Source organism: Populus nigra, chromosome 8 (genome assembly GCF_951802175.1).
Source record: "Populus nigra chromosome 8, ddPopNigr1.1, whole genome shotgun sequence".
Taxonomy (NCBI): Eukaryota; Viridiplantae; Streptophyta; class Magnoliopsida; order Malpighiales; family Salicaceae; genus Populus; species Populus nigra.
Window position 1 is genome coordinate 8,452,116 of NC_084859.1, and position 25,688 is coordinate 8,477,803.

At 32.2% G+C, this 25,688-nt stretch overlaps 1 protein-coding gene across 1 annotated transcript; it reads left to right on the forward strand.

The window, feature by feature from the left end:
• The first annotated feature begins 10,406 nt into the window (after nucleotides 1-10,406).
• On the forward strand, nucleotides 10,407-23,751 carry LOC133701549 (N-terminal acetyltransferase A complex auxiliary subunit NAA15-like). Its single transcript, XM_062125495.1, has 26 exons — nucleotides 10,407-10,735; nucleotides 11,553-11,631; nucleotides 12,538-12,620; nucleotides 12,726-12,875; nucleotides 14,095-14,210; nucleotides 14,473-14,578; nucleotides 15,126-15,197; nucleotides 15,287-15,402; nucleotides 16,579-16,708; nucleotides 17,333-17,410; nucleotides 17,494-17,547; nucleotides 17,658-17,728; nucleotides 18,373-18,427; nucleotides 18,518-18,613; nucleotides 19,098-19,226; nucleotides 19,334-19,416; nucleotides 19,505-19,735; nucleotides 20,473-20,605; nucleotides 20,690-20,797; nucleotides 20,931-21,062; nucleotides 21,407-21,463; nucleotides 21,634-21,731; nucleotides 21,838-21,896; nucleotides 21,976-22,087; nucleotides 22,234-22,334; nucleotides 22,981-23,751. The coding sequence occupies exons 1-26, from the start codon at nucleotides 10,685-10,687 to the stop codon at nucleotides 23,181-23,183; spliced, it is 2,703 nt and encodes a 900-aa protein (XP_061981479.1). The 5' UTR covers nucleotides 10,407-10,684; the 3' UTR covers nucleotides 23,184-23,751.
• Nucleotides 23,752-25,688: the final 1,937 nt, after the last annotated feature.

The window sequence follows — 25,688 nt, forward strand, 5'->3', positions numbered from 1 at the left end:
ACCAATTAACGCGAGATAAATGGTGATAATGAAGGAAGAACAACGAAAAGCACTGCTTGAATCCACAGTGGATTCACTCACATGCCACTTAGTTTTTTTTTATAATGCATAAAGTCATTTATAAGAGAAAATATGATAAAAGAGATGAAGTAGACTTATCAAACATTTTGAGAATTTTACACCCATAACAAACTAACAATGGGCTCTTCACCCAAATGATTAATAATTCAAGGGATGTTTGCAAGGATTCGCCTTTATTTATTTTAGTTATATATATAGTCATAAAATCTTGTTTAATCTCTTAAGAAATTAAACATTATAAAAAAAAAAACTTATTTGTGGTTAAAAAATTATAGATAACTATTTAGTTTTCATTTATCAGAAGACAACAACAATTTACTCACCATAGAAAAAATTCAAATAAAAATAAAATTAAGAATTGATTATTAAAAAAATAATTATTCTATCAAGACAACAATAATAAAGCATCCAATTATATGAAACCTTGATAATTTTAAAAGAAGATTCAATTGAAAGTTGTAAGATAAAATATACAGCTTAGACACTATAATAAAATTTAACTTAAAATGAAACTTGAGGTGAATTAACCTTCTATTGATCTTTTTTTAAAATTTTCAAAAATCTCAATAAAAACACACCATATCATCTCTCCGTTTGTTTGTTGGAAAGTAGTTTCTTTTCGGAAAGTGAATTTTCAGAAAAGTGAATTATTTTCTGATGTTTGATAGTGTAATGGAAAATAAGTTGGAAAACATTTTCTATGTTTGGTTATGTCATGGAAAATGAGCTGTAAAATAACTTATTAATACTTTATTTTTTCAAGTTTATTAAAATAATAATGAACAAATCTTACAAATTAAAAGGTTGAATGAGAATGAAATTGAAAAAAAATATATAATTTCATAAATTATCTCAAATAAAATAAATAATAATCAAAATAATAGAGATCAAATCTAACAAATAAAAAAATTAAAAAATTAAAAATAATAATAATTACCATTTCATAAATTATTTCTAATAAAATAAGTAACAATCAAAAGAATGAGGATCAAATTTGATAAATAAAAGATTTCAATTAAAAAATGATAAGAAAAAGGCAAATAACAATTATAAAAATGAGGAACAACGTTAATATAAAAATTAAATTCTAAAGGATGAAATTAAAAAAAAATATTCAATATATAATATATATATATATATAATATATATATATATATATAAATCAAAAGTTTGAAGACTAAGTTTGATATAATCAGCAAATAATATGACATTTTTAAATTTTTCACAACTTCCGGAAAGTGTTTTCCGTCTAAAATAAAATAAAAACATTTTTCTAAAAACTAAGCCAAATTTTTCTTTGACTGAAAAGTGTTTTCCGTTGACTAACTTTTCTAATGACAAACAAACACATGAAAATTTGAAAAATAATTTTCAAGAAACTATTTTCCATTAAACAAACGCCCCTTTGAACTAAAACTTAAAGAATGAGATTTCTTTTGATTTAATTAAAAACATATAACTTACATTAATTACCAGGTAATAATTTGCATCCTAATTTTTTATACACCACAACACAATATTTATAGTTTGCTACTAGTTTTTGACTCGCTGCATGTCAAATTATTTTTTTCCAACCTTAAATAAAATATAAATATGTTAGCAAGTAAAAAAAATAATAAATATTGACCAAAACACTTCTAAAATACTTAAATTGTTGGATGTCATATTTAAAAAAAACAATATTAAAAAGGCGGCATATTAAGTCAACTTAGACCAATCATGATTAACTTCCAAAACCTGCAATATGGGATGTAAGACTATGATAAAACTATGAAAACTATATCAAAACAAATTAGAAAACCCAATTATCAATACTAAAAAAAGGGTCTATTAGCAATTACCTTATTCGTTGCAGATAAAACTAAAATCTTTTGCTAATAAAAATCAGTAATAGAATTAACAACTGATAATATCAAATGCAAATTATAGATGCTAATTTCTCAACAACGGATTATCAATTGTTGATTTTTTAGCAACAACTTATTTGTTGCTGAAATTTCGTTGCTAATTGGATAAATCAACAACATATATTCCATTACTAATCATCAACTACAATTTCGTTAATGATTCGTTGTTAATTAACAATGAAAAATTTGTTGTTAATCTGTTGCTAATCAACAATGGAAAATTTGTTGCTAATTTGTTGACTTGCCCAATAAATATTTTTTTAAAATATGAATTTTAAAAAAATTCTCATTTATTGAATTTCTTATAATTATTTTTGGATATTTCAAAAATAGTAGAAAATATCTAAAGAACATAAATTAATACTAGAAATTATTTTATCAATAATAATAAGTCAAATAAAAATAAATTCCAAAATCATGTTAAACTTACATCAATATAGATAAAGTCACAATTTAATAAATATGTTCTATCATGGAGGTGGTGGTGGAAATGAACCAAGACAATGTTGACCATCATAAAGTGAGACTGATCAATGGTGGTTAAGACCTAGGTCGATATACTGGTACAAACAAGGGATACATAAGTGTCGTCATTTGCGAAGCCACATGTGATGGCATAGATGAAATCATAGGTACTGACATACCTTGATCCATATTTGATGCCCAAGCTTAGTATCCTATGCTGCTAATAAATTTTTTGACAGAAGTCATCTCTTATTGTAGTGATAAAATATGACCATCTCTTTCCTTTATTTGCTTTTTCAATGCCTGAATTGATGAACTAGGAGGTGTTGACTTTATTATGCAGGATTGTGATGAAGCACTCATACTAAACATGGATTTCGGTATACCAGGTGCATCATATATTCTACCATTTGTAACTCCTTTTATAGTTACACACCAAGCTGCTCCATTTAATGAAAGATGATTTTATCGATCAATTTCATATCTTGAAATTATCTCATTTTTATAATTCTCTTACAATAAAATTCAATGTAATAATAAATTCATTTTAACTTTAAATAATAATTAAATTACGTAAAAAAATTACTCGCAACTTTTTTAGACTTGTTATCCATGAAAGTCCTGATGCAACATCGAAAACATATCATCCCATAGAGGTTTTTTCCAGTTGTTTTTTCTTGTTATTAACCAAAAAATATATATTACAAAATATAAATATAAACATTTCAAGTCTATTATAACAAATAAAAAAAATCCATACCATGCTAGCTCGATATGATATGAATGACATTGTACCTTTAGAATGAGTGCTTAATATGCCATGTGTTTCAGTTAGATGATTATTCCTTACAGATTTTGATCTCTTTTGAAATTCAGGAGTGGACCAAATATCTTTAATCATTTGATTTCAATTGTCATTATTTATTCAAATTGGACCTTTATTAACAAAATCCATAATATTTGTGGTATTTCTGTCCAACATAGCTATCTTACGAGCTCGTGTTAACTGTTGGTTCAAATCAATTCTAGTCTTATCTTCCCAAATCTTACGAACAATTGGTTCATCATCCTCGAAAAATGTATATTTTTATACCAAAGAAACAAAGACAAAGCTCAATAGTTGTTAACTAGCCTCTACAATTACAATGTATAGACAAATAGTAGCAAAAAAGATGAACAAAATATATTGTTAAAATAATAACTTCTCAACCACATCATAAAGAACTAATTAAAGATGGTTATAATAGCAAAAAGGTAAGCTACATTGACAAATCTGGAGGACCCAATATGCACAACCCAAAAACTTCACAACTCCAAATGCATATAAGTAATGTGATGTGAAGGGTTCAATAACCTGAAATTAAAAAAAAAATAAACAAGATGAGCAAGAGTATTAGTATTAAAAATTTTAAAAGTAAATTAATAGCATTACTTTAACTAGAAGGAAGATACATAGTAATAAATAAATAAATAAATAATAGAAGTAAATATAAGATTGCAATCTTAAATTAAATATTTTTCTTGATATGCTCTAAAAGGTATAAACTGCAAATCATAAATTGAGTACTATTATATTGTTTTAGGGAATTTCAAAATCCAATAAGTGATATATTAATATTTAATACCAATTAGAATTAGTGTTCATTAAAATGATTTTGTTTTAATATTTGTTTTAATAAGCTCACCCCCCTCTCTCTATATATTTGTTTCCCATCACACTGACCTCACCCCACTTCAACTCTAGCCAGTTAGTGAAATTAATATGAAATACATCATTTATCTATCATGTTTTAGACTTTTGTTAGCCGATAGGAATTACAAAGATAGAGAACATTACATTAAGAATTAGAAACATTAACATGTGACGACAACCATATTTAACAAATAATTTGCAATATATCCACAAAATTATCCTTGTCATCGATGAAATTAGTTAATAGAACAATATATATTCTCTCTAAATTACCACAATCTCTCAAACACGAGTTTCTAATTACACCTATTATTTTTTTTGCACCAAATTTGTTCCTTGCAAGATGAAATCTTTGGGATCACATATTCACTGGAGAAGAAATTAAAAAAGTGACAGATGATGTTTTTAGAGAAGTTTGCCTTGGGAGCACATTTTCACGAAGAAGAAATTAAGAAAGTGACAGAGATAGTGTTTTTGAAGAAAGAAGAAAGGGACATATGTGTGGGTTAGGGTATTTTTGGAGAATGAAAGGTTTCTCTCATGAGATTGGTATATGCCTGTGTGAGTTTTTTTTTTCTTCAAGGTATACATGCATCAATTAATTATTAACACGTAATTATTTTATTTTATTTTTCATAAAAGTATAATTCTAATATTTTCTTTTTAACAACAACAAATTTTTCCATTGTAAATTTCATGCCACCATGTTAGCAATGGAAAATCCATTGCGGATTCTTAATATATTAATTTTTTTTAAAAGCTAATTTTGCATCCCTCTGCATATATATATATATATATATATATATATAATCCGTTACAAATTTGTTGCTAAATCAACATCTAAATTATTTTGTTGCTAACATTCAATGTTAGTAACCCTTTTTTTAGTAGTGCATAGTAAACCAAATATTAAAGGTTGAAACAAAAAAAAATTAAAAATGGATCCAAAAATAACCGCTATCAACTTTTTTTAAAATTATTATTAATATTAATTAAAAGACCAAATTATCTCTAAGACCAAATGATTATAATGAAAAAACCAATATGAGATTACAAATAGGCTCATGAAGTTTGATTTTAAGGGCAATAGAGTAATTACACAATGCTTTAAAAAGTGAAATTTCAGAAAAAAAAACACCAAAAAGCGAAACTTGAACAGTAGCTTTCTAGTATTGGCAATAATTTGATCGTAACACAAAAGTTCCAATAAAAAAAATTATCATGGTTTTTGATAATTTTGTTCAACCGACCATTCCACTATTTGATGGTTATTATGATCATTTGAGCATGTTAATGGAGAATTTTTAAGATCAAAGAAGTATTGATAAATTATTTCTCAAGGAATAATTGAACTATTATTCGGATCAACAATAACGAATGTGCAGAGAACAGAAATAAAAACGCAACAATTAAAAGGTTTCAAGACAGATAATATCTTTTCCAATCAATTAACCAATCAATCTTGGATACCATTATTTGTAAGGAAACCTTCAAGGATATTTGGTGTTCAATGAGAAAGAAGTATTAATGAGCAACTAAAGTAAAAAGGTAGCAACTTTAAACACTTTGAACAAAATTTGAATTGCTTAGGATGGATATGAGAGAGTTAGTCACATACTATTTTCAAGAATGATGGCAATCGTTAACAAGATACAAACTTATGGCAATAAAATGGATGATATTACCATTATTGAGAAGATTCATATATCATTAACACTAAAATGCCATTTTATTGTTGATGAGCATGAGAGCAATACATCAAAATTTGTAGCCACATATCATCTTAATGAAAAATTATCTTTAAAAATTAACATGTTTTTTTAATGATCATGTTTCCAGTACACATAATACTTATACGCTAAAAAAATATTTTATAGTGATGACATACCAAAAAAATTACAATAAATATGGCAATATGCCTCGTCAATAATTTGTTTGCGTGAAGGATATTCTAAAGGTGTTGCTTCTAGTGAGGAAAGAAAGCGATAGAGATTATAATATAGATGTGAGTATTAAGGCATGTATTGCTTGTAAGGTTACCAAAAAAGTATATAAAGTGATTTTATGTTGAACATAATTACTCATTGATTGAGCCTAATTAGAGATACTTCATTGCCTTAAGAAGAAAGATACCCTAAACTAATAAAAGACCATTTGTTTCCATGGTTGCTTTTGTGTTTGAAGCCAACCATGGAAAACATATGTTTGGTAACGGATGAAAAGTGGATTCACGTGCGTGGGCCCCAGTAATTCCTACGTTAAAAACGCAGCCTCGTTAGAAGCAACATTGTGCTGCTTTCAGTGTGGAGACATGCTTCACTGTTCACTTGAACAGTGGAGACATGCACCATTGTTCACGTGAACAGTAGTGCATGATTCCGGTCGGATCGAGTCCGGTCCAAAGTTAAATGCATTGAATCAAGTCCGACCCAGTAAAAAAATATTTTTTATTTTTAATTGTGTTTTATTGATGACGTAACATTTACAGAATTTGATCACAATCCCAATTTTGTTCTTAGTTATATTTAGCTGATGTTGTTACGTGTTTAAGAAACCAAGAAAACTGTAGTTCTTGTCGGATGTATTTCATACGTGATAGAATTGTAGATAGTTTAATTTAACAATAAAAAAATATTTTATATAAAATATTATTTATTTCATGATGTAATAGTAATAGTTAAATCTACAATATTTAAATTCAAAACCATCAATATATATATATATATATATATATATATATATATAATTTTATAACCTTAATTTGAAAAGTAATTTTTTAACCAAATACATTAAACTACCTTTTGTTCAATCTCAAATTCAACCATAGTTTTAACCAAACATATATAAATACCAAACCAACCTCAACTAAAAGTACTTTTTATAAACAATTTTTTTCAAACCACAACCACAAAAACTACCACAATACCAAACACAAATGTTATTGGTTTTATGGTATATACCTATATAAAAGCAAAGAAAGCTTATCATTTTGTTATAAAATAAAAGTGGAGGTGCATAAAATGTAGATTTCATGTATTAAGATTGTCATAATTTATTACAAGAACATAGAAGAAGTTTGAGTGGAAAAGATGCTCAAGGTGTTTTGAATTACATTAAAAATATGCAAGCACAAGATTCATATTTTTTAATGCCATCCAAATAGATAAAGATGATTTTTTAATGAATTTGTTTTAAAAGGATATGATATCAAGATTATATTATGAAGTTTTTGGTGATATTCTACTATTTGATACAACATGTTGCATAAATAAATATAACATGATTTGTGCACCATGTGAAAGTATAAATCACCGTTGAAATAATGTATTTTTTGAATATGTATTTTTGTGTAGTGAAACTCAGTTTTTTAGATGGTACACTTTGTATGAATTAATTAATGAGAAGAGCCTTTGTTGTGTTGATTATTGTTGTTAGGATGAAAATATCTCAAAGATGTGTCATAATATTTTGGTTAATGTCAAGGTCTATATTACAATGTTACAAAATGCTTTAGTTGAATATGGTGATGGGGTTGAGAAAATAGATTTATTAGCAACTTTGATCTTTTTGGTACTAGTAATGAGAAATTTATTGTTGATCTTACAATTAGATGATCAATGGAACAAAAAAATTCCTAACTTAAGTCTCAAAATGAGAAGAAAAGTAAAAAATCATATATATAAAAAAAAAACAAGATGATAACACTATAATCACACTTATAACTGTAAGAAACATTTGAAATGTCTTTTCAACAATCATAAATGATAACAAGAAACCTTAAAATAAATATATTATCGATCTTAATTATTTATTTTATATTCTTTTAAACAAATAATGATATAATTTTTTTCTACCGAATTTATCTAATGATTGTTTAGGATAAAATCCATCAGTCAAAATTCAAATGACTCATTTTGTAAAAAACCAAGAGTTAATTGATGAATAATAAATATTTTATTAAATATTCTACTGTGAACATACATTTCATTTGTAATACCTTAAAATAAAAGGTAGCTTTAAAAATATTATTCTATTGGTTTTGATTATAAAATATATGGTTTTAACATAGTTTTTTTTTTTTTAAATAAAAGGTAGATTTTTTAGAACTTAAAAGTTATCTTACGATGATGTTAAACTCTAGTCCTTTTTTGCTTACTAACAAAAAAAGTGAAAACTAGTGTTAGATGTTCGGTCATAAGACTTTAGAGAGTCAAGTCATGCCTACTTCTTTTTCTAAAGAAAAATGATATGTTTGCAAAAGATTTTTAGCCAAGAGAAACATTAAAGACATGTCGTATCTTATTATCTAGTTTAGAAAAGCACCTAACTATACATAATAAACTTAATAGTGTATGTGTAGGGATGATAATGATTATCTATTGATCGAGTTTTGTACTATCCATATCTAAATTTAAACTCAAAATTATTATCCATACCCACTTCAAAACTTAACGGGTATGTATTTTGAAAATTCGAACTCGACCCAGTCAGGTTTCTATTATCCATCGTGTATTAACCCGAATGTAACTAAACAACATACCATAAAATTAGTGATCTTTAACAATAAAAATATGGAATCAAGCAACCACTATTTCCCTTTTTATGAAATAACTCATTTTAATGTAAAGGTTGAAATCTTCATTATACAACCAGTCCATGTCTTATAACTTTTCCAACAATAGTCATGAAAAAAGCAAAGAACAACTAATGCTCTCATCAATTTAATTGAAAAAAAAAAACCTAACATTAATTGATTATAAAAAGAGCCAAGACACACGTGTGTGTACTGTGAAGGCATGAGAAATCGTAAAATTACAAGTCACTCACATAAATGATAATTCTCGCTCACCACTCTAAGGTACAAAACTAAAAAGATATAGAAACGAATAAGAAACTCACCACCCTAAAAATACAAATCAAATCACCATTTTAGAGATACAAAATTAAAGAATAAGTCTACCACTTGAGATTGTGCTAAAAGGCCAAGTCAAAAGACTCTAAATTCAGATTTTTCCAAGAAACAATACATGGTCAGATTCAAATTTATACTCTTGAAATAACCCTCTAAAGTCTAGGAAAACACCAAGATGATACAATTAAGATCCAAATAAATTACTAGACAATTAATAATTATCACAAGTTTTTAACCCACTAGAAACACAAACAGACACATAGAAAACTTAAAAATTAAAACAAACATAACTTTATGTAGAAACTCCAGTGCATGCATGGTTGGACAATGATATTTGTTTGGTATTATGATAGCGGTTGTTTTTTAAAGTGCTTTTTACTTGGAAATGTATCAAAATATTTTTTTTTCATTTCTCAAAACTCATTTTGATTTTAACACATCAAAATAATTCAAAAACAAAAAAATAATTTTAAATAAAAAAATCAAATTTTTAACAAACACTTAGCCAATTAAGTTGCTAAACACTATCAATATAAAAAAATCATATTTTGAACTAAAAAATTATGGGTGATATAATTTTTTTTTCCCATGTAGTAAAAAGATGAAGATTCGGGCTCAAAACCCGTAAATAACAGCAAAAACTTCACCCATTTACTATACTAAATTTTACTATATTAAATTCAAGTAGCTCAAAATCAAAAGAAAAATCATAGTATATTCTAGTGAATATAGGAAACATAGGAATATATTCTTTCCTATCTATTATTGATCTGAAATCCTAAAAACAGATCCCCAAAACTCTATATAGCGCTAGAATCGATATCCTTTGATCCTTGAAATCTTTTGACAAATGACATGAGTAATTTGTTCTTAATCAACAATCTTATTTTCATGCCATAAAGATCCGCGTATAAACCTAATTGGACATAAATTCACAATAAATTCTCTTTATATTTGAATTCAAAGTCAACACAACACAACAACCATTTCCTCACACTAAAAAACAATTTTTACCTAAATGAATTTCTTACTTTAAAATCAGATAGTAAATTAGAACATGAGTTATTAATACATTAAAGGCATTTCATGAAAAAAATATATTTACGGATAACTTTTTAACTGCAGCTCAAAATGATGCTTATAATCCGAAACCTAAAAAAAATACAATTAGTTGAAAGAGAGAGAGAGAAGAAACACATCTTAGAAAAACTAATTAATTAAAGTAGAAAAAGGGATGCAATTTCATGAATATTACTGGTTAGATTACAGAAAAGCCCTCAAGTCTACACGGTGGAGTCTTTTCCCTTTACCACTAGGCAGCCGTGTTCGAGTGGTTCACTCGTTTTTTAGTCTTTTCCGTTTTCTATTTCTTTTTTTAATCTTCTCTCTCACAGTAGGGTTGCCTTTGCCTCGCACTCGCAGCAGATAAACGCCACCACCTCTCTACCTCTCTCCGTCTCCACTTCTCAGTTCTCAGTTCTCAGCTCTCTACACTCCAACAATAGCTATAGCAAGAAAAAACATAAACAAAACGACACCAAACCCTAACCTCCCAATCTCTCACTCTTGATTCTATCTTATCTCTGTAAAACCCTATCTCTCTCTCACTCATAGACAAGAAAAAAAATGGGAGCTTCTTTGCCTCCCAAAGAGGCTAACCTCTTCAAGCTCATCGTCGTAAGCCTCCGATTCCCTCTCTCATTCACTGTATCTTTTTGTGTACTCTTGGTTTACTTTATCCTTCTAATTACTACAAATAACTGTACGATCGTAATTGAATTACAATATTGATGCATTTGTTTCTTACTCTAGATTGATCATGGACTTTTTTTTTTAATTTAGGGTTTTTTTTAATAAATGAGAAACAGATTCCATTTCTGCCGACTGAAGTTCAATTTCAAGTTAGGGTATTTGTTGTATTAAGGAGTGCAAATGATTTCAAGTTTCTTGTTTTATGAGTTTTGGTGGCTTGTGTCAATGCTTGAAAAGTTGATTTTTTTTTCCTTAAATTTTCCTCCTGTGCTTCAGGTCGTTCATGCTATTTGTTTTTATCCACAAAAGAAGTGACTGCACGTGGATGTAAAACACTCACTAATTGTTAATACATTAACTTCAATAAACTGAAAATATAAACTTGATGCTAATTCACGTTCTGAGTTGAAAAGTTCCATTTTGATAGTGATCTGATCGCCTTCTTAACCTTTTTTTTTGTGAAAAAATGCTTTTTATTTGAGTCTAAAAATCTTAATCGTCATGTGGTGTTTATATGCCTATATGGTGTCTTGTCTTTTGCACCAACTATGTTAAGCTTTTGGCCGAACCACTATGTTGCATCTGTGGTGTCAATGGTGGAGTAAATAGCAGTGGCCTTCATTGGCTTCGTGTTAGAAGCTGGATTATTAAATGATCAAAGTTTTCTATATAGTTGCCAGGAGTACCATGTGATGGATTCATTTATTTAAAAACATTACCGCATTCCTTTCATTTGTTGCAGAAATCATATGAAAGTAAACAGTACAAGAAGGGACTGAAGGCAGCAGATACTATCTTGAAGAAGTTTCCAGACCATGGAGGTATTGTTTGCTTCTCATGTTTGAAAAGTTATGCTTTTGAAAGTCAAATTTCTCTAGCATATCCTTTGATGAATGAATCTTATGAGTTTTGAAAAATGTGATGATTATTGAAGGAGAAAAAAAGTTGAAGATGTGAATCCAAACAAATTTTTTGTTTCCAGCAGGGCACAGAAAAATTATTTTAATTTTTATGATGAATTAATTTTTTTTCTTCTGTAGTGTTGGGAGTGCATTGCTGGGTGCTTTCGGGTTTTTCGCCAAGTTAAAATGACCAGGAAAACAAAGATGAGATTCTAGGGTTCTAAAAAATCACACCAATTTTGAAGAGAAACAATTGAAATAGAAATTAGAGGCTACTAGCATCCTCCCTGTAGGGTTCCTGTTCTTAAATAGAAATTAGAGGCGACTAGCATCCTCCCTGTAGGGTTCCTGTTCTTAGGAATCTCAGTTTAAGATTCATTTCATCATGCAGTTACTGAGAATAAATTGCTTATATTTGCTGTGTCCAAAGACTTGAGATCTTTTGCCTTTGCAACCAGCAAAGACTTGGTTCTCGTTTGTTCTTGATTAGATAGTACTCTTTATGGTTGGGTTGCTATTAAACCTCTCTAAGAAATGCTTAAAGACAAATCTGGGACTTGGTTACATTCAAATTCATAATATAAGGTCTCCTAATTATAAACGAAGATATGGAAGTGGTAAAGATGTAGTTATGGTCAATATGAACCTAGGAACTGGAAATATTGTTGTTCACCTCTTTTATATTCTCACAATGCATGTAATTTTTATTCCACTACAAAATCCACCCTCTGAATTTTTACACCTTGAATTTTTAACCACTCACCAGATTTCAGTACATTATTTATTTTAACTTTTTTTTGAAATTTTGTTTCTCTTGGTTTCCAGAAACTTTATCCATGAAGGGTTTGACATTAAATTGCATGGATCGTAAATCTGAAGCATACGAACTGGTCCGACTTGGCCTAAAGGTTGATATGCTCCATTTTGTATAACATTTAAATTTACATATTTTTTCTTTTTTCATCTCACTTTTGTAATGTAATGTTGTGTTTCTGTTTGTTTCTTTAATGCAGAATGACCTTAAGAGTCATGTTTGCTGGCATGTTTATGGCCTCCTTTATCGATCTGACCGAGAGTATAGGGAGGCCATCAAATGCTATCGAAATGCATTGAGAATAGATCCAGACAATATTGAAATACTGAGGGACTTGTCACTCTTACAGGTATAACTTGACTTTGTCTGTCCCATCCAAATGACCTTTTTGTCTTTATGTGGTCCTTGCTTGACTAGAATTTTGGGACTATACAATCAAGAGCTATTGATACTTACTCTGATTTTACTGCCTCTATTACGATGGATGCCCTAAAAAGCCAAGCAATAATTCAAATTGTGCTAGATATGTGCTGTTTCCCTTCCTACATGTTTCTCTGTTCCCTGGTTGGTTTTGATATCCAAATGTTGACATGCTTTCATTTCTTTTAACTGTTGTTGATGTTTAATAAACCATGTCTTGGTACTGAAGTTGATTTTCTGAGGTCAATGATATTCTTGTGCTTATTAAGTATCAACTCACATACAGTCTAGTTCAAGTCTTTGGAAACCTCTAGCACCCTATGCGGCACGCTTGTATGCCACAGAAAATCGATAGTTGTTTTACCTATGCAACTTGTTATCCATAATTTGTAAACGGCATGATAATTAATCTTTTGGTCTCATGCTACCGTAAGTGATAGATGCTTCACTGTAGTTCACAAATGGAAAATTACAGGTAGAACTCATGTTTTTATTGCAATGAAAAAGTCCTGTTGGGACCTTATCATGATGAGCATGGGATCTTTGTGGTCATCAGTTCTTTCACTTACCATCACAACCAAGCTAAGTATATAGGGAATTTTTGGCAAATTATTTTTATTTTGTGATGTACTGTTTTTCTAGAAAGAGCAAGAGCGCACCACCCAAGGTCCTGGAAAGTATCTATAGAAATGCTTAAGCAGGTGAGTGAGAGAAAAAGGAAAAAAAGAATTAAAATTAAAATATGGTTCTAAGAAGCAAAGTCTTAATAAAGGTTAAAGAGGATCCAAGAGAAACTGAAAGTTAAGCTCATGCATTGAAAGTTTATGGCTATCAGAAGAATGCTCAATGTGGCAGAGTTGGTAGCATGTTGAGAGGATGGTTTAGGGAGCATAGATGCAGGAGATGGTAAAAGATGGTCCACCCTGATGTCCTGTACCTTCCAATTCAAGGACATTTTTCACATTACTGTTTTACATCCAATATAGCCAATGTAGCTACTCCTATCAACCAAATACTTTAATAAGCAGCTAACCAGGTGCCATGGTATCTGCCTACGTCTTGCCTTTTCTCTGCTCTTTTCAGCATGCTGTCTAGTTTTTGCTGACATAAAAATTGTTTGATATAAAGTTGAAATTTTCCTTTTGCAGGCTCAAATGCGGGACCTTACAGGTTTTGTTGAGACTAGACAGAAACTTCTATCCCTGAAACCAAATCATCGCATGAACTGGATTGGCTTTGCTGTTGCCCACCATTTGAACTCAGAGTATGACTTTATCATGACACCCAAAGTTTGTTTTGAACTTAAAGCTTATTTATTCATTACAGGAGGTTATTAAGGATCTTTATGAATGTGGAATATTGCAGATAATTTTTTGTCAGTTGAATGTTATAATCTCATCAAATTGTCTCTAAACTTCTGCTTTGCCTGTCTTCCTCTACCTGAATTGGAAGTAGCAGTGTAAAGTAATCTTGTATGATCTACACTTTAAGTCTTCCCCTTGTGCTTTATTTTTCTTTTTTACCAGTGGTTCAAAAGCAGTTGAAATTCTTGAAGCATATGAAGGGACACTTGATGATGATTATCCTCCAGATAATGAACGATGGGAGCATGGAGAAATGCTTTTGTATAAGGTAACACTATTGATTTCATATATACAGCTCTATTCTGTCTTAGATCTTTTCAATTGTTAGGTCCTTGATGTTTTGCTTCTTTCTATGTGTTTCCTCTGCCATATATGTGCAAAACTGAATGTGCTGTTACTCTGTTGATAGCTTATGCTGGCAATAATATTATTTACAACGATTTTTGGGCTTTGGGTTGTTGTGCTTCAAGATGATTAGACAAGTGCAACTACATCAGTATCAGTTGGGAGCTTTGCTTTGATGCTGAAGTTTATCATTTATTGTTTTCTCAATTAAGTGTAAGACAGATTAGTGGCTGAATGTGATGGTGACATTGTTGCTGGACAGCTAGTTATGGATGAGTCTCAGGGGCTAATTAGGGTTGTGATTATTTAGCTTTTTTTCTTCTGCTGCCTCTTTTTGGTTAGAAGTGACTGCATGAGCCAGTCTCATGATTGTCTTTAAACTTTTTTAGAACTTGCATTCTGAATTGTGATATTTCTAGATCTCTCAGCAGTTTTGATGGCTATATGCCGGTGATTTATTGTCCTTCCAGATCTCTTTATTAGAGGAATGTGGTTCTCTTGAGAGAGCTATCGAGGAGTTGCGTAAGAAAGAGTCAAAAATTGTAAGTGTACACTTCATTTGACACTAGGGTAACTACTTGGTGGGTCTTCTTGAGTTTGATTTAAATATTTACGACTGAAAGTTCTCCAGGTTGATAAATTGACCTATAAAGAACAAGAGGTTTCTCTATTAGTGAAGCTTCATCGTCATGAAGAAGGTGCTGAATTGTACAAGGCATTGCTTTCTATTAATCCTGACAACTACAGGTGATTTAATTTGCTTAACATTTCTGAGAAGAAAGAGAATGTCCATCTAACAGAAATGACAGGATTGCTAGTAAATGTAGCAGTTTGTGTTTTTGTGATTCCAACTATGAATTTAGCCAATAGTGTCTTTTGCTTGTCTTTTTTCTTCTTGTCTAAAACAAATTTGGTAATTTGAAATTGATATCTTCATTGTAGATGTCTACCTCATATATTTGGTTATTACAACTTTTGATGAGTTATATTGTTTGGTGTTATGAGATTTGTGTTGAAGTTCACAATGAATCAGAATATATTATTTTCTGAAAAATTGTTGAAATATGTTTCTGCCAGTGGACAATGAGGATAGAAATCTGTGTTTGATGTTTTATTCATCTCTCAGGTGCCTTGAAATGTCGACATCACTTCATTTGTTCAATTGCAAACATAATTAACTATAGCTTTGTTGTGTTAGTGAATGCAGTGTCTGCATGTGTGATGAACCAATTTTTTGTTTTTGTAATGCAATATGGCCTTTTATTTTAACAGTTTTTGATTACAAAATGAGCAAGTGCCCAAAATAAGGTACTATTTGATGTTGTCTACTTGTTTTTTAGCTACCTAGCTCTGAAATAACCTCACAACACTTTTACCTTTAGGCAAATCACAAAATTTTGCCCGTCCTTTCATTTAATTTTGTTTGTTTATTGTTGTAGACAATATTTTTCTTTTCCATATTGCTGTAACTCTACCAGAATTCACCATTTTCTTTAACATGTATTTCTTGTAAGAGGCCATCACTCCTATTGAACATCTAAAATTGCTTTCTTGTGAAATTCATCTTGCACAAACTGATCAAGTTGCTGTATAGATTTTCTCACCTGATTGTGAAGAGTCTGCCAGACCTGCACATATTTGACTTGTGATCCTTAAATTGTTGAAAATCAATGGTTTTGTTTGCCTTGTTCCTGTCTTTCTTATAGTTGTTGTATTGTTGAAAATCAGATTTTGAATTGACTGATTACCGCTGTCAGAAATCTAAGCTACAGACGTCGGAATGGTGACCATACGATTAAATTATAAAATTAACGCAAGTGTTGCCTGTTTCTTAGTCTTTCTCTCTGGTGTTCAGTGAATCTTGGTTTGCTGTTGTGGTTTTGATAAGGAATCCAATGTTGTCACTATCTTTTGTCTGTCCAGATATTATGAAGGTCTACAAAAATGTGTTGGGCTGCATGCGGAAAATGGCCTTTCTCCTTCTGATATTGATCAGTTGGATGCCTTGTACAAATCACTTGAGCAGCAGTACACTTGGTCATCAGCTGTTAAGGTGAGGCATGCCCTTAGATTTTGTATCTGGAGATATTTACTGCCCTACTTTTACCCGAGGCAGATATATCATGTATAGTTTGAATCATCGGTTCCACCCCCTTTTCCCCTCTTAGTTTGAATCACCGGTTCCACCCCCTAACCCACCCTACCCTTTACCGGTTGAGCTAGTGCCAGTGGCATTCTGTAAAGGCTATCTAATATCAGTAAATTTATCTGGAGTGTCTTCTTAGGTGGTCAATGCCCACCAACTGAAACAACAGCATTTATGCTAGGCTCTACAATTGTTAAAACATTGCCCCCTTCCCTCAGCCCGCTCTGCTTTGTGTGGTTTTCTTTGGATCAAAACCATGAGCATCAAGACCATGACCCCAGCCAGCTACTGAATTGTCTGGGCAAAACTTTTAAGTGAAATCACTCTGTTGTATGGTATATCTGAAAAATGCTTAATATGGATTGCTGTTGGTCAGACCTTGGTGTTATTACACTCTTTAGTATCATCTTCTATTATCATTGTCAATGTTATTTTCTTCCCCTATCATTGTATTTTTTCGAATATAAACATGCATGTATGTGATGTTTTGCTGGGTTACTTAGTGACTACCACTCTTCCTTTTTAATTCAGAGAATACCACTTGATTTTCTCCAAGGTGAAAAGTTTCATGAAGCTGTAGATAATTACATTAGACCCCTCCTGACCAAGGTATTTGTAGTTACAGTTCAAGCAGTTCTTGTTGGCTTTTCTATTTTTGCTAGGATTATGTACTGTCTTCTTGTTGTTTTTAGGGAGTTCCTTCGTTATTCTCAGATCTTTCACCACTATATGACCACCCTGGAAAGGTGAGTTTGATTTCTTGTATGGTGTTTGTATATCTTTTTGGAGGTTGTCTGCTCGTACTATTATTTCATTGTCTGGTTAAAAGCAATCTTCTACGCTTGCTCTCATTCAGGCAGATATACTGGAGAAACTTATTCTCGAAGTGGAGCATTCTCTTAGGATAAGTGGGGGATACCCTGGGAGGTAATTTATACTTTGTACCATTGTACCTCTATTCAAGTTTTGTTAGTAAAATCTGATCCTTAAAACTTGAAATATAAAAGATGGAAGGGAAATTCCTTCAGGATATTCTTCGGTAACTAATAATTCTTTTGTTTATTTCTATGCCTTTTGCTTATTAACTGTTAGGAATGATTTTGTTTTGAATACTTGATTTGTTGTTCAAACAAAAAAATAATCTGATGTTTTTTATTAATGAAAACCGAAAAAACTTACAGGAACTGACATCAAATTGATTGACAGGACATGTTTTGTCATTTGTGACTTACAAAAACTGTTTTCTGCAATCAAGTTATTATCACAGATTTTGGACCAGTTATTCATCATGTTAACTTGTGCTGCATATTAATATGAGTGAAAAGCATTAAGATGACCATAATGGAAAAATTACATTTAGAATTTTCCCGTTTTTGTTTTTTGTTGCCCAGTAACTGCCTTTGGTACATTTAGGGGAGAGCTTGCTGTTAATATTTTTAAAATTACAGATTTGTATCTCAATAAAGAACATCTGTGATGCTGCTGATAATTTGGTGTTTCTACATCAAGTTCTGTTCTGTTTTGTTGTTTGCTCTTTTTAACATCCTTGTGTATTCCTTTCATATATGCAGGGCAGAAAAAGAGCCTCCTTCAACACTTATGTGGACCTTGTTTTTCTTGGCTCAGGTTGGGTACCATCAAGCAAATAGTTAGCTGCTATTACTGTATCCTTTTGATGCTTTCTAATAATTTGTTCAACTTTTTGTTATACTGCAGCATTACGACAGACGGGGACAGTATGATGTTGCTCTGAGTAAAATTGACGAGGCTATAGAACACACTCCAACTGTGATTGATTTATATTCTGTCAAGGTTGATTTACACCTTCTATCTGTAAACTTTTATTTCCAAGGTTCTATAGACAAGTCTCATTTTGCCATCTTTATGTTATAATTTTTGAAAGCTCTCCTCTTTGTTTCCCATCTCGAAACGAATTGTTGATTCCTTGATAGTTTCTGAGCACATCTTGAAATTTTGCAACCAATATAGCATGAACAGGCAGCATATGCTTACCGGTTCTTCTTTCCCAATTCTGTATGCTAGTTGAGATGTGTGGTTTGCCCTCATTTTTCTTGTGGGTGTGGGATTGGCACCTAGATGCTTGTCTTCCTTTCTCTGTTGGATTGGTTCGGTTGTCACCATTTAGTGTTGTCTTTAGTGTAGAATAGTACTTAGAGAAAGGAATGAATGTGTAAAATTTTGTAGTTCTTTCAAATCCTACCGCTAAATATGTTTATAAAGTACAAACTGCTGGGTTTTGATGTTCTCACTCTGTTTTTGCATTTCTCAATCACAGAGTCGCATTTTGAAGCATGCTGGTGATTTGGCAGCTGCTGCCACTTTGGCAGATGAAGCTAGATGTATGGATCTTGCTGATCGATACATAAACAGTGAATGTGTCAAACGTATGCTACAGGCTGATCAGGTGTGGAAGCTGCAATTTGTCTTAATTTTAGATTTCCTATTATTGTTGGTTTATGCTTCTCAGATTGTTTCTGCATGTGGTGCTTTACATGGAATTCTTTCTTGAAGGTGGCTTCGGCTGAAAAAACTGCTGTTTTGTTTACAAAAGATGGGGATCAGCACAACAACCTTCATGACATGCAGTGCATGTGGTCAGTCTGTCTTATTATTGTCACTAAGTCTTGCTTTAAGTAGCTATTTTCATTAGACATCCTGAGTGTTGTATAATAATTTGGCAAGGTATGAACTTGCTTCTGGTGAGAGTTACTTCCGTCAAGGTGATCTTGGACGGGCTTTAAAGAAATTTTTAGCGGTGGAGAAGCACTATGCAGATATTACTGAAGACCAATTCGACTTCCATTCCTATTGTTTAAGGAAAATGACTCTACGAGCCTACGTGGCAATGCTTAAATTTCAAGATCGCTTGCATTCACATGCATATTTCCACAAAGCAGCGGCTGGAGCAATCAGGTGAAATATTTTTGCTGGAACCTAGAAAGAGATCTGAGGTTTTCTTTTTTAAATCAGCTTTCCTGTCCCTTTCCTTTTCTTGCACAAGTTTCTGAGTCAGAATGCTGCTTTACATGCTTGCCTCATCTATGCATGTGCTGTACAGACTCTTTCTGCTGTCTGAAATGATCTGCTGTTGGTTTTCCTCGAGCAAGCTTGGGGGGGGGGGGTGTTCTCTAGGAAGGACTGTATGTTATTAATAATGCTTAACCTTTTTTCGAAACCTTGGAGCGATAGTACGAATATTACCATGGTGAATACCTTGCATAGGCTGCTGGATGCCATGGTCATTCAGCTATGATGACAGTGGGCTGGTGTGATTTTGTCAGTTGGCCCTCAAGTCATTTCCTTCATTTCTTTCTTTTGGGGTTTGGTAACATGACATAAGTTAGTTGTGTATGAAACAGGTTACTAGAATATCCTGTTCACTGACTTAACGCAGGGTATTCTCTGGTATATTCATGTCCATACATGGTGTTGCAGTTAACTATTGGAGCCAGACACCTATATGGTTTTCACATAGCATGGATTGCATCTAATTTCACAGGATCAATGTTTCATGCATTTTTCTTATAGATGTGACCATATGTCATTTGTATTTTCACATGTTGCCTGAATGCCATTTCATACTTGTAATGAACTCCTTTGAATTAATATTTTTTTTTTGTTATGTTCCTGGGTATGGATTTCAAATGCAGATGTTACATAAAATTGTTTGATTCTCCTTCGAAGTCAATGGCTGAAGAAGAAGAAGAGATGTCAAAGTTGCCGCCTTCTCAGAGAAAGAAGATGAGGCAAAAACAGAAAAAGGCAGAAGCCCGAGCTAAGAAAGTATGTTAATATTATGTTTCTATGGCTTCTTGGCATGTTTCTGTTATAATGATTTTCATTCTAGTGTCTGATATTCCATCCTAGGAAGCCGAGGTGAGAAATGAAGAATCAAGTGCTAGTAGTGTTTCTAAGTCGGGTAAGCGGCATGTTAAACCTGTAGATCCAGATCCAAATGGGGAAAAGTTGTTGCAGGTTACTTCTATTTCCTACTGTTTTTGCCCCTCAGATTTTATTCTTGATTGCTTCAAGGCCTCTTAGGCTACAAAGTACTCATCTTTCATCTCAGATGAATAGCAGTTAAATGTGGATGTTTTTTTTTTTCCAGGTTGAAGATCCATTGTTGGAAGCTACAAAGTACTTGAAACTGCTTCAGAAACATTCGCTCAACTCTTTGGAGACACACTTGCTTTCTTTTGAAGTGAATATGAGAAAGAAGAAAATTCTGCTCGCTCTTCAGGTATTTATTGTCCGAAACGTTGAACTTGGTCACCATTTTCAGCCCTTTTCACTTTCTTGTGTTACCATTCACGATGTCTACTTAATTGACTGTCAAGGTTATACAGGAAAACATTCTGTTATTTAGTCCAAATGCCATCGAGTAAATCATTTTCTTCTTAAGATTGTTTCTCCCTCTCTGAAGAGAACAAGTGCTATGAGAAGCCAACTCCTGTATTTTGTTTGGCTAAATCATTTAGTGAGGTTGACAGTATGAATTTCATGATGCTTTCTAGTAAATGGTGCTTTTGTACAATTGCATTCACAACTGGTAAATTGCAGTGTTAATTTAGTTTTCTTTTGTAGGCTGTAAAGCAATTGCTCAGGTTGGATGCTGAAAACCCTGATTCCCATCGCTGCTTGGTATATCATCCTCTATCATGCAATAATCCTATAAACTTCTGTTTTCGTTTTTGACATTACATGTGTCCTGATACTGGTATTGCTGATTAGTGTTGTGCATCCTCTGCTGGTTAGAGGAACAGAGACCCTTCGTTTTAATCTTTATTGATTATGAATTTGATGTGCTGCAGGTTAGATTCTTCCATAAAGTGGGTACAATGACTGCTCCTGTGACTGATACTGAGAAACTTGTTTGGAGTGTCTTGGAAGCAGAGCGTCCATTCATTAGGTTCTCTTGCACATTTCCCTTTTCTTTATTTGTAACATGATGTTTTCTTCACCTTATCTATCAGTTCTAAATTACATATTAAGGTTTGCAATGTTCATTCTTGTAGTCAATTGCATGAGAAAAATCTCACTGAAGCAAACAAGATTTTCTTTGAAAAACATAAAGGTAATCTCCCACCTTATGTGGCCCCTTTGTGCAACTATACCTGGATAGAACTGGCTTGTTAACTAACTGTCTCCTGCAGGTTCTTTAATGCATAGAGCTGCAGTGGCGGAAATGCTATTTGTTTTGGAACCTAACAAGAAACATGAGGCTATCAAATTAATTGAAGATTCAACCAACAACCCTGCACCAATGTAATCCTCAGTTATCTGAGTTCTATTTTTTTTTCTTGGTTTATTTGTTTGTTTTACTTTCTTGCTGGTACTTGGACTTGCACATCTTTATTGTTGATCCAAACTGATTGTTAATCTATTTTTCCTTGTTTTATTTTTACCAAAAGAAATGGAGCACTTGGACCAGTTAAGGAATGGAAACTCAAAGACTGCATTGCAGTCCACAAGCTCCTAGGAGCAGTTCTTGATGATCCTGATGCTGCATTGAGTAAGTAAAATTTTTCATGGCCTTTTTTCTTTATAGCCAGAACGGGAATATCTGCATTCTAGTCTATAAGCAGTTCAAATGGTGTGATAGAATTAATCATTCCTTTTCATGTTATTTTTAGTGTTTTTTCTGCAGCATTAAAGTCTTAGGCGCATGGTGTATACTTGGTGGTGGTGTTAATGTGTGCTGAAGTTAGTTTTTTTTTTTAAACTATTGAGAGAGGATTGGTCATGGTCATCATTTTCCTTTTTCTCCTGTCTGCTCAGTAGCTATATATGCTTGGCTACTTTTTTTTTTCTCATAACATTTTTAACCTGGATTCTCTCTCTATGTCCTGTGCTCCCTTCTAATTTGCTAGTTTCTTCTGCACATGGTGGGTTGTGTGTCCTTCATTAATGGGAAAAGTGCATTTATTAATCTTTTGAAATCCAAATATTCAAATTCTCCTCTATAACGTTCTCTTTTCTGTGACATTATTTCTTTGCTCTCGAACCTGCTGAAGATGGAAGATTCCTTTTGAATATTTGTTTCTAAGAATGTTGTAAATATTGGAACCAGGGAGATGTTTGAAGCATGCATATAGTGTTCCATAAGATAGATGCTAGAACTTATTTTGCGGCTTGATATTGAATTCCTTCCTTTGCAGGGTGGAAAGTGCGTTGCGCTCAGTATTTCCCTTGCTCGACATACTTTGAAGGAGAGCGCAGCTCTGCCATGTCCAACTCAGTGTACAGTCAGATAGCCAAGAAACCTGCGAATGGAGACTCGAGCCATCCTGAAGGTGGTAATATTGCAGATTTTGTTACATCAAATGGAAAGCTGGAGGCTTTCAAGGATCTTACCGTCTGAACACAAGGCCAAATGAATGTGTCAGCTAACATGCAACTGAAATATGTATTAGCGGGTAGATGACATAACCAGGTGGCAGCAGAAACGTATACTCTGGAGGATTTTTAGGTTACTGCTCGTTGAGGAGCATGCATGTGAGGTTTTGTGCTAGTCATGTCAATCCTCCACTGTTCTTTGAGATCACATTTTTTTTGTCTTCTCCAGTTACTACCTTGCCTTATTATTCTGAGATGCATTTCTTTGCAAATGTGTATAACATATATTGTGTTTTCTAGGGTTGATTTCTTTTAATTCTACGCACTACTAGGTGAGATCTTAGACGAGGGTGGTGGTTCTGTGGGTTCGCACCTGCATTTGAGGTTATTTTTGTCTCTTAGGTCAGGGAGCACCGCCGAAGTTTTTTCAGAGGACTGGTTTTAAATCTGGTCAGCATATAACAATTTCCTGTAGAGCTGATCTCAAGAGAATGTTGTACTTATTCTATTAGCCGTTATTTGATGTATAAACGCAACATATGATGAAAAATTTTGCTGCAAGATTCATTAATAGTTCTTGATAGTTTTTGCTACTGCTTCTGGGCTTACAAATGTGTTCTCTGTTGTTTCCTTGACATCTAAATATGGTTCCTTTATCCCGCTCTCCGTAGTTTTAACACCAGGCTGGACTCGTGACCTGGCTTGAGTCTCTGAGTCATGGGTTGTTAGCTTTACCCGGATAGATTTTATGCTTTATGCTACCACGGGAGAGCTCGGATGAACAAGTTTGGGACTCATCATAGGAGGAGTGAATTAATTACACTTTGCATGCTGAAGAATTATTTAAATTGAAGTGATTGGCATGAAGCAATTGACCATGAAGGAATACTGTTTTCTGTACGGACCCTAAATGTGCTTATACTGTTTTGAGGGCCTTCAGAAGCGTCTGTTGAGCTCAAGAATTACTCTGATAACAATTTTCTTCGCTTGTTTTTGTCTACGGGAGAAGGTCTGTATACCAGTCCAGCTGTCTTTTTTTACTCTGAATTTGGCCTCGATCGAGCTGGGATTTTGCTGTACTGAGCGTTCGCTCTCATATTTTTTAGTGCTCTTGATGCCTCTACACACACACATGTTGCTGGCTTATCAAGAGAAAGCACCACCCACATATGTCATCCTTAATTAATAAATAAATCTTACTTTGAAGACTCATCTGTTGTCTTTATTTCTGCAGGATGCTGCACTAAACCAAGGTATATTCACTGGGCTGTTGGTAGAATGTGTCGAAATAACCTTATATGGGTAGTGTCATCTCTGCACATAGTCGATATCCTTCATTGTATACTGCAATATATTTGTACCTTCTCCTTTAAATGTATCTGTTTTCTGATCTTCAAGTTTTGGAAATCTGCCTAACTGAAATTAATCACAAATTGTGAAAAACTAAATATGAATTTGCTGTTTGTCTGCTTTGGAGATTACTTGCATTTGGAAGTAAATCTTGAAGAAAACTATTTAACTTCGTTGATTAAAATGTGTTGACTTGTGGCTTAAATTGACGAGGAGGCCTAGATTTGATCGAGAATTACATGATATGCAACATATTCTATATATATATATATAAGAATGAAATATTTGGAATCAAGTATTTTTCGTAATTAAATAAGAATTCATTTTCTAATAAAGAAAGAACCTTATTGCTAGCATGAATGTGCTGGGACATGCTTAGGTGTGCGACAAGCAGATTGTGTAGTGTCTTGTAGTTCTGAGAAGCAGCTGTGCATATAGTTTTAGCACTGCGCTTTTTTCATCGTTTTTTTTTTTAAAGAGATTTCGGATGGTAATTTATTGGTAGTGATTTATTAAGTGAAATCAGATCTTGGATAGTGAAATATCCTGTGCTTATGATTGATTAATGGTTGTTACTATGATATTTGATTGTGAAATTTTGTATATTAAAGTATAGTAAATTTCGCATGCCTTTATTTTGTATTAATATTTAATATGCGTGAGCTTTGCACAACATAATGCCCACAGGTTTCTATGATTTCTTGGAGAATACCTCTCGTATTTTGTATATTTTTTTTAGTATTTATTAAAAAAATATATAATGTCCTGTCTAAAAGTATAAATTAACTCTAATACGTGGATCCTATTCTCTCCTAAAAGAAGGAAATTATTAGGCCACTTGTTTATTTAGTTGTCCAATTAATCTATGCTAATTAATCTTACATTACATAAAAATTACTATTTACTCTATTAATCTTCAATGAATCAAATATAATATATTATCAAATAATCATCTCGACTAAAAAATATAAACAGCTAGATGAGGCTCTGAAAATAGTTTTTATTACTTTGTAACTCATAATTTAAAGTAAACTCTTGTATAAAAACATAAGCTATATTAGATTAGACCGAATTAGGATAAATCTTTGTACGTATTTAATCACCCTATCTCTGCACTCTTTATTTTATTGTGTTATATTTATTTGTGTTTGTAAGTTCATTAGCTTTACTTTTACTTTCT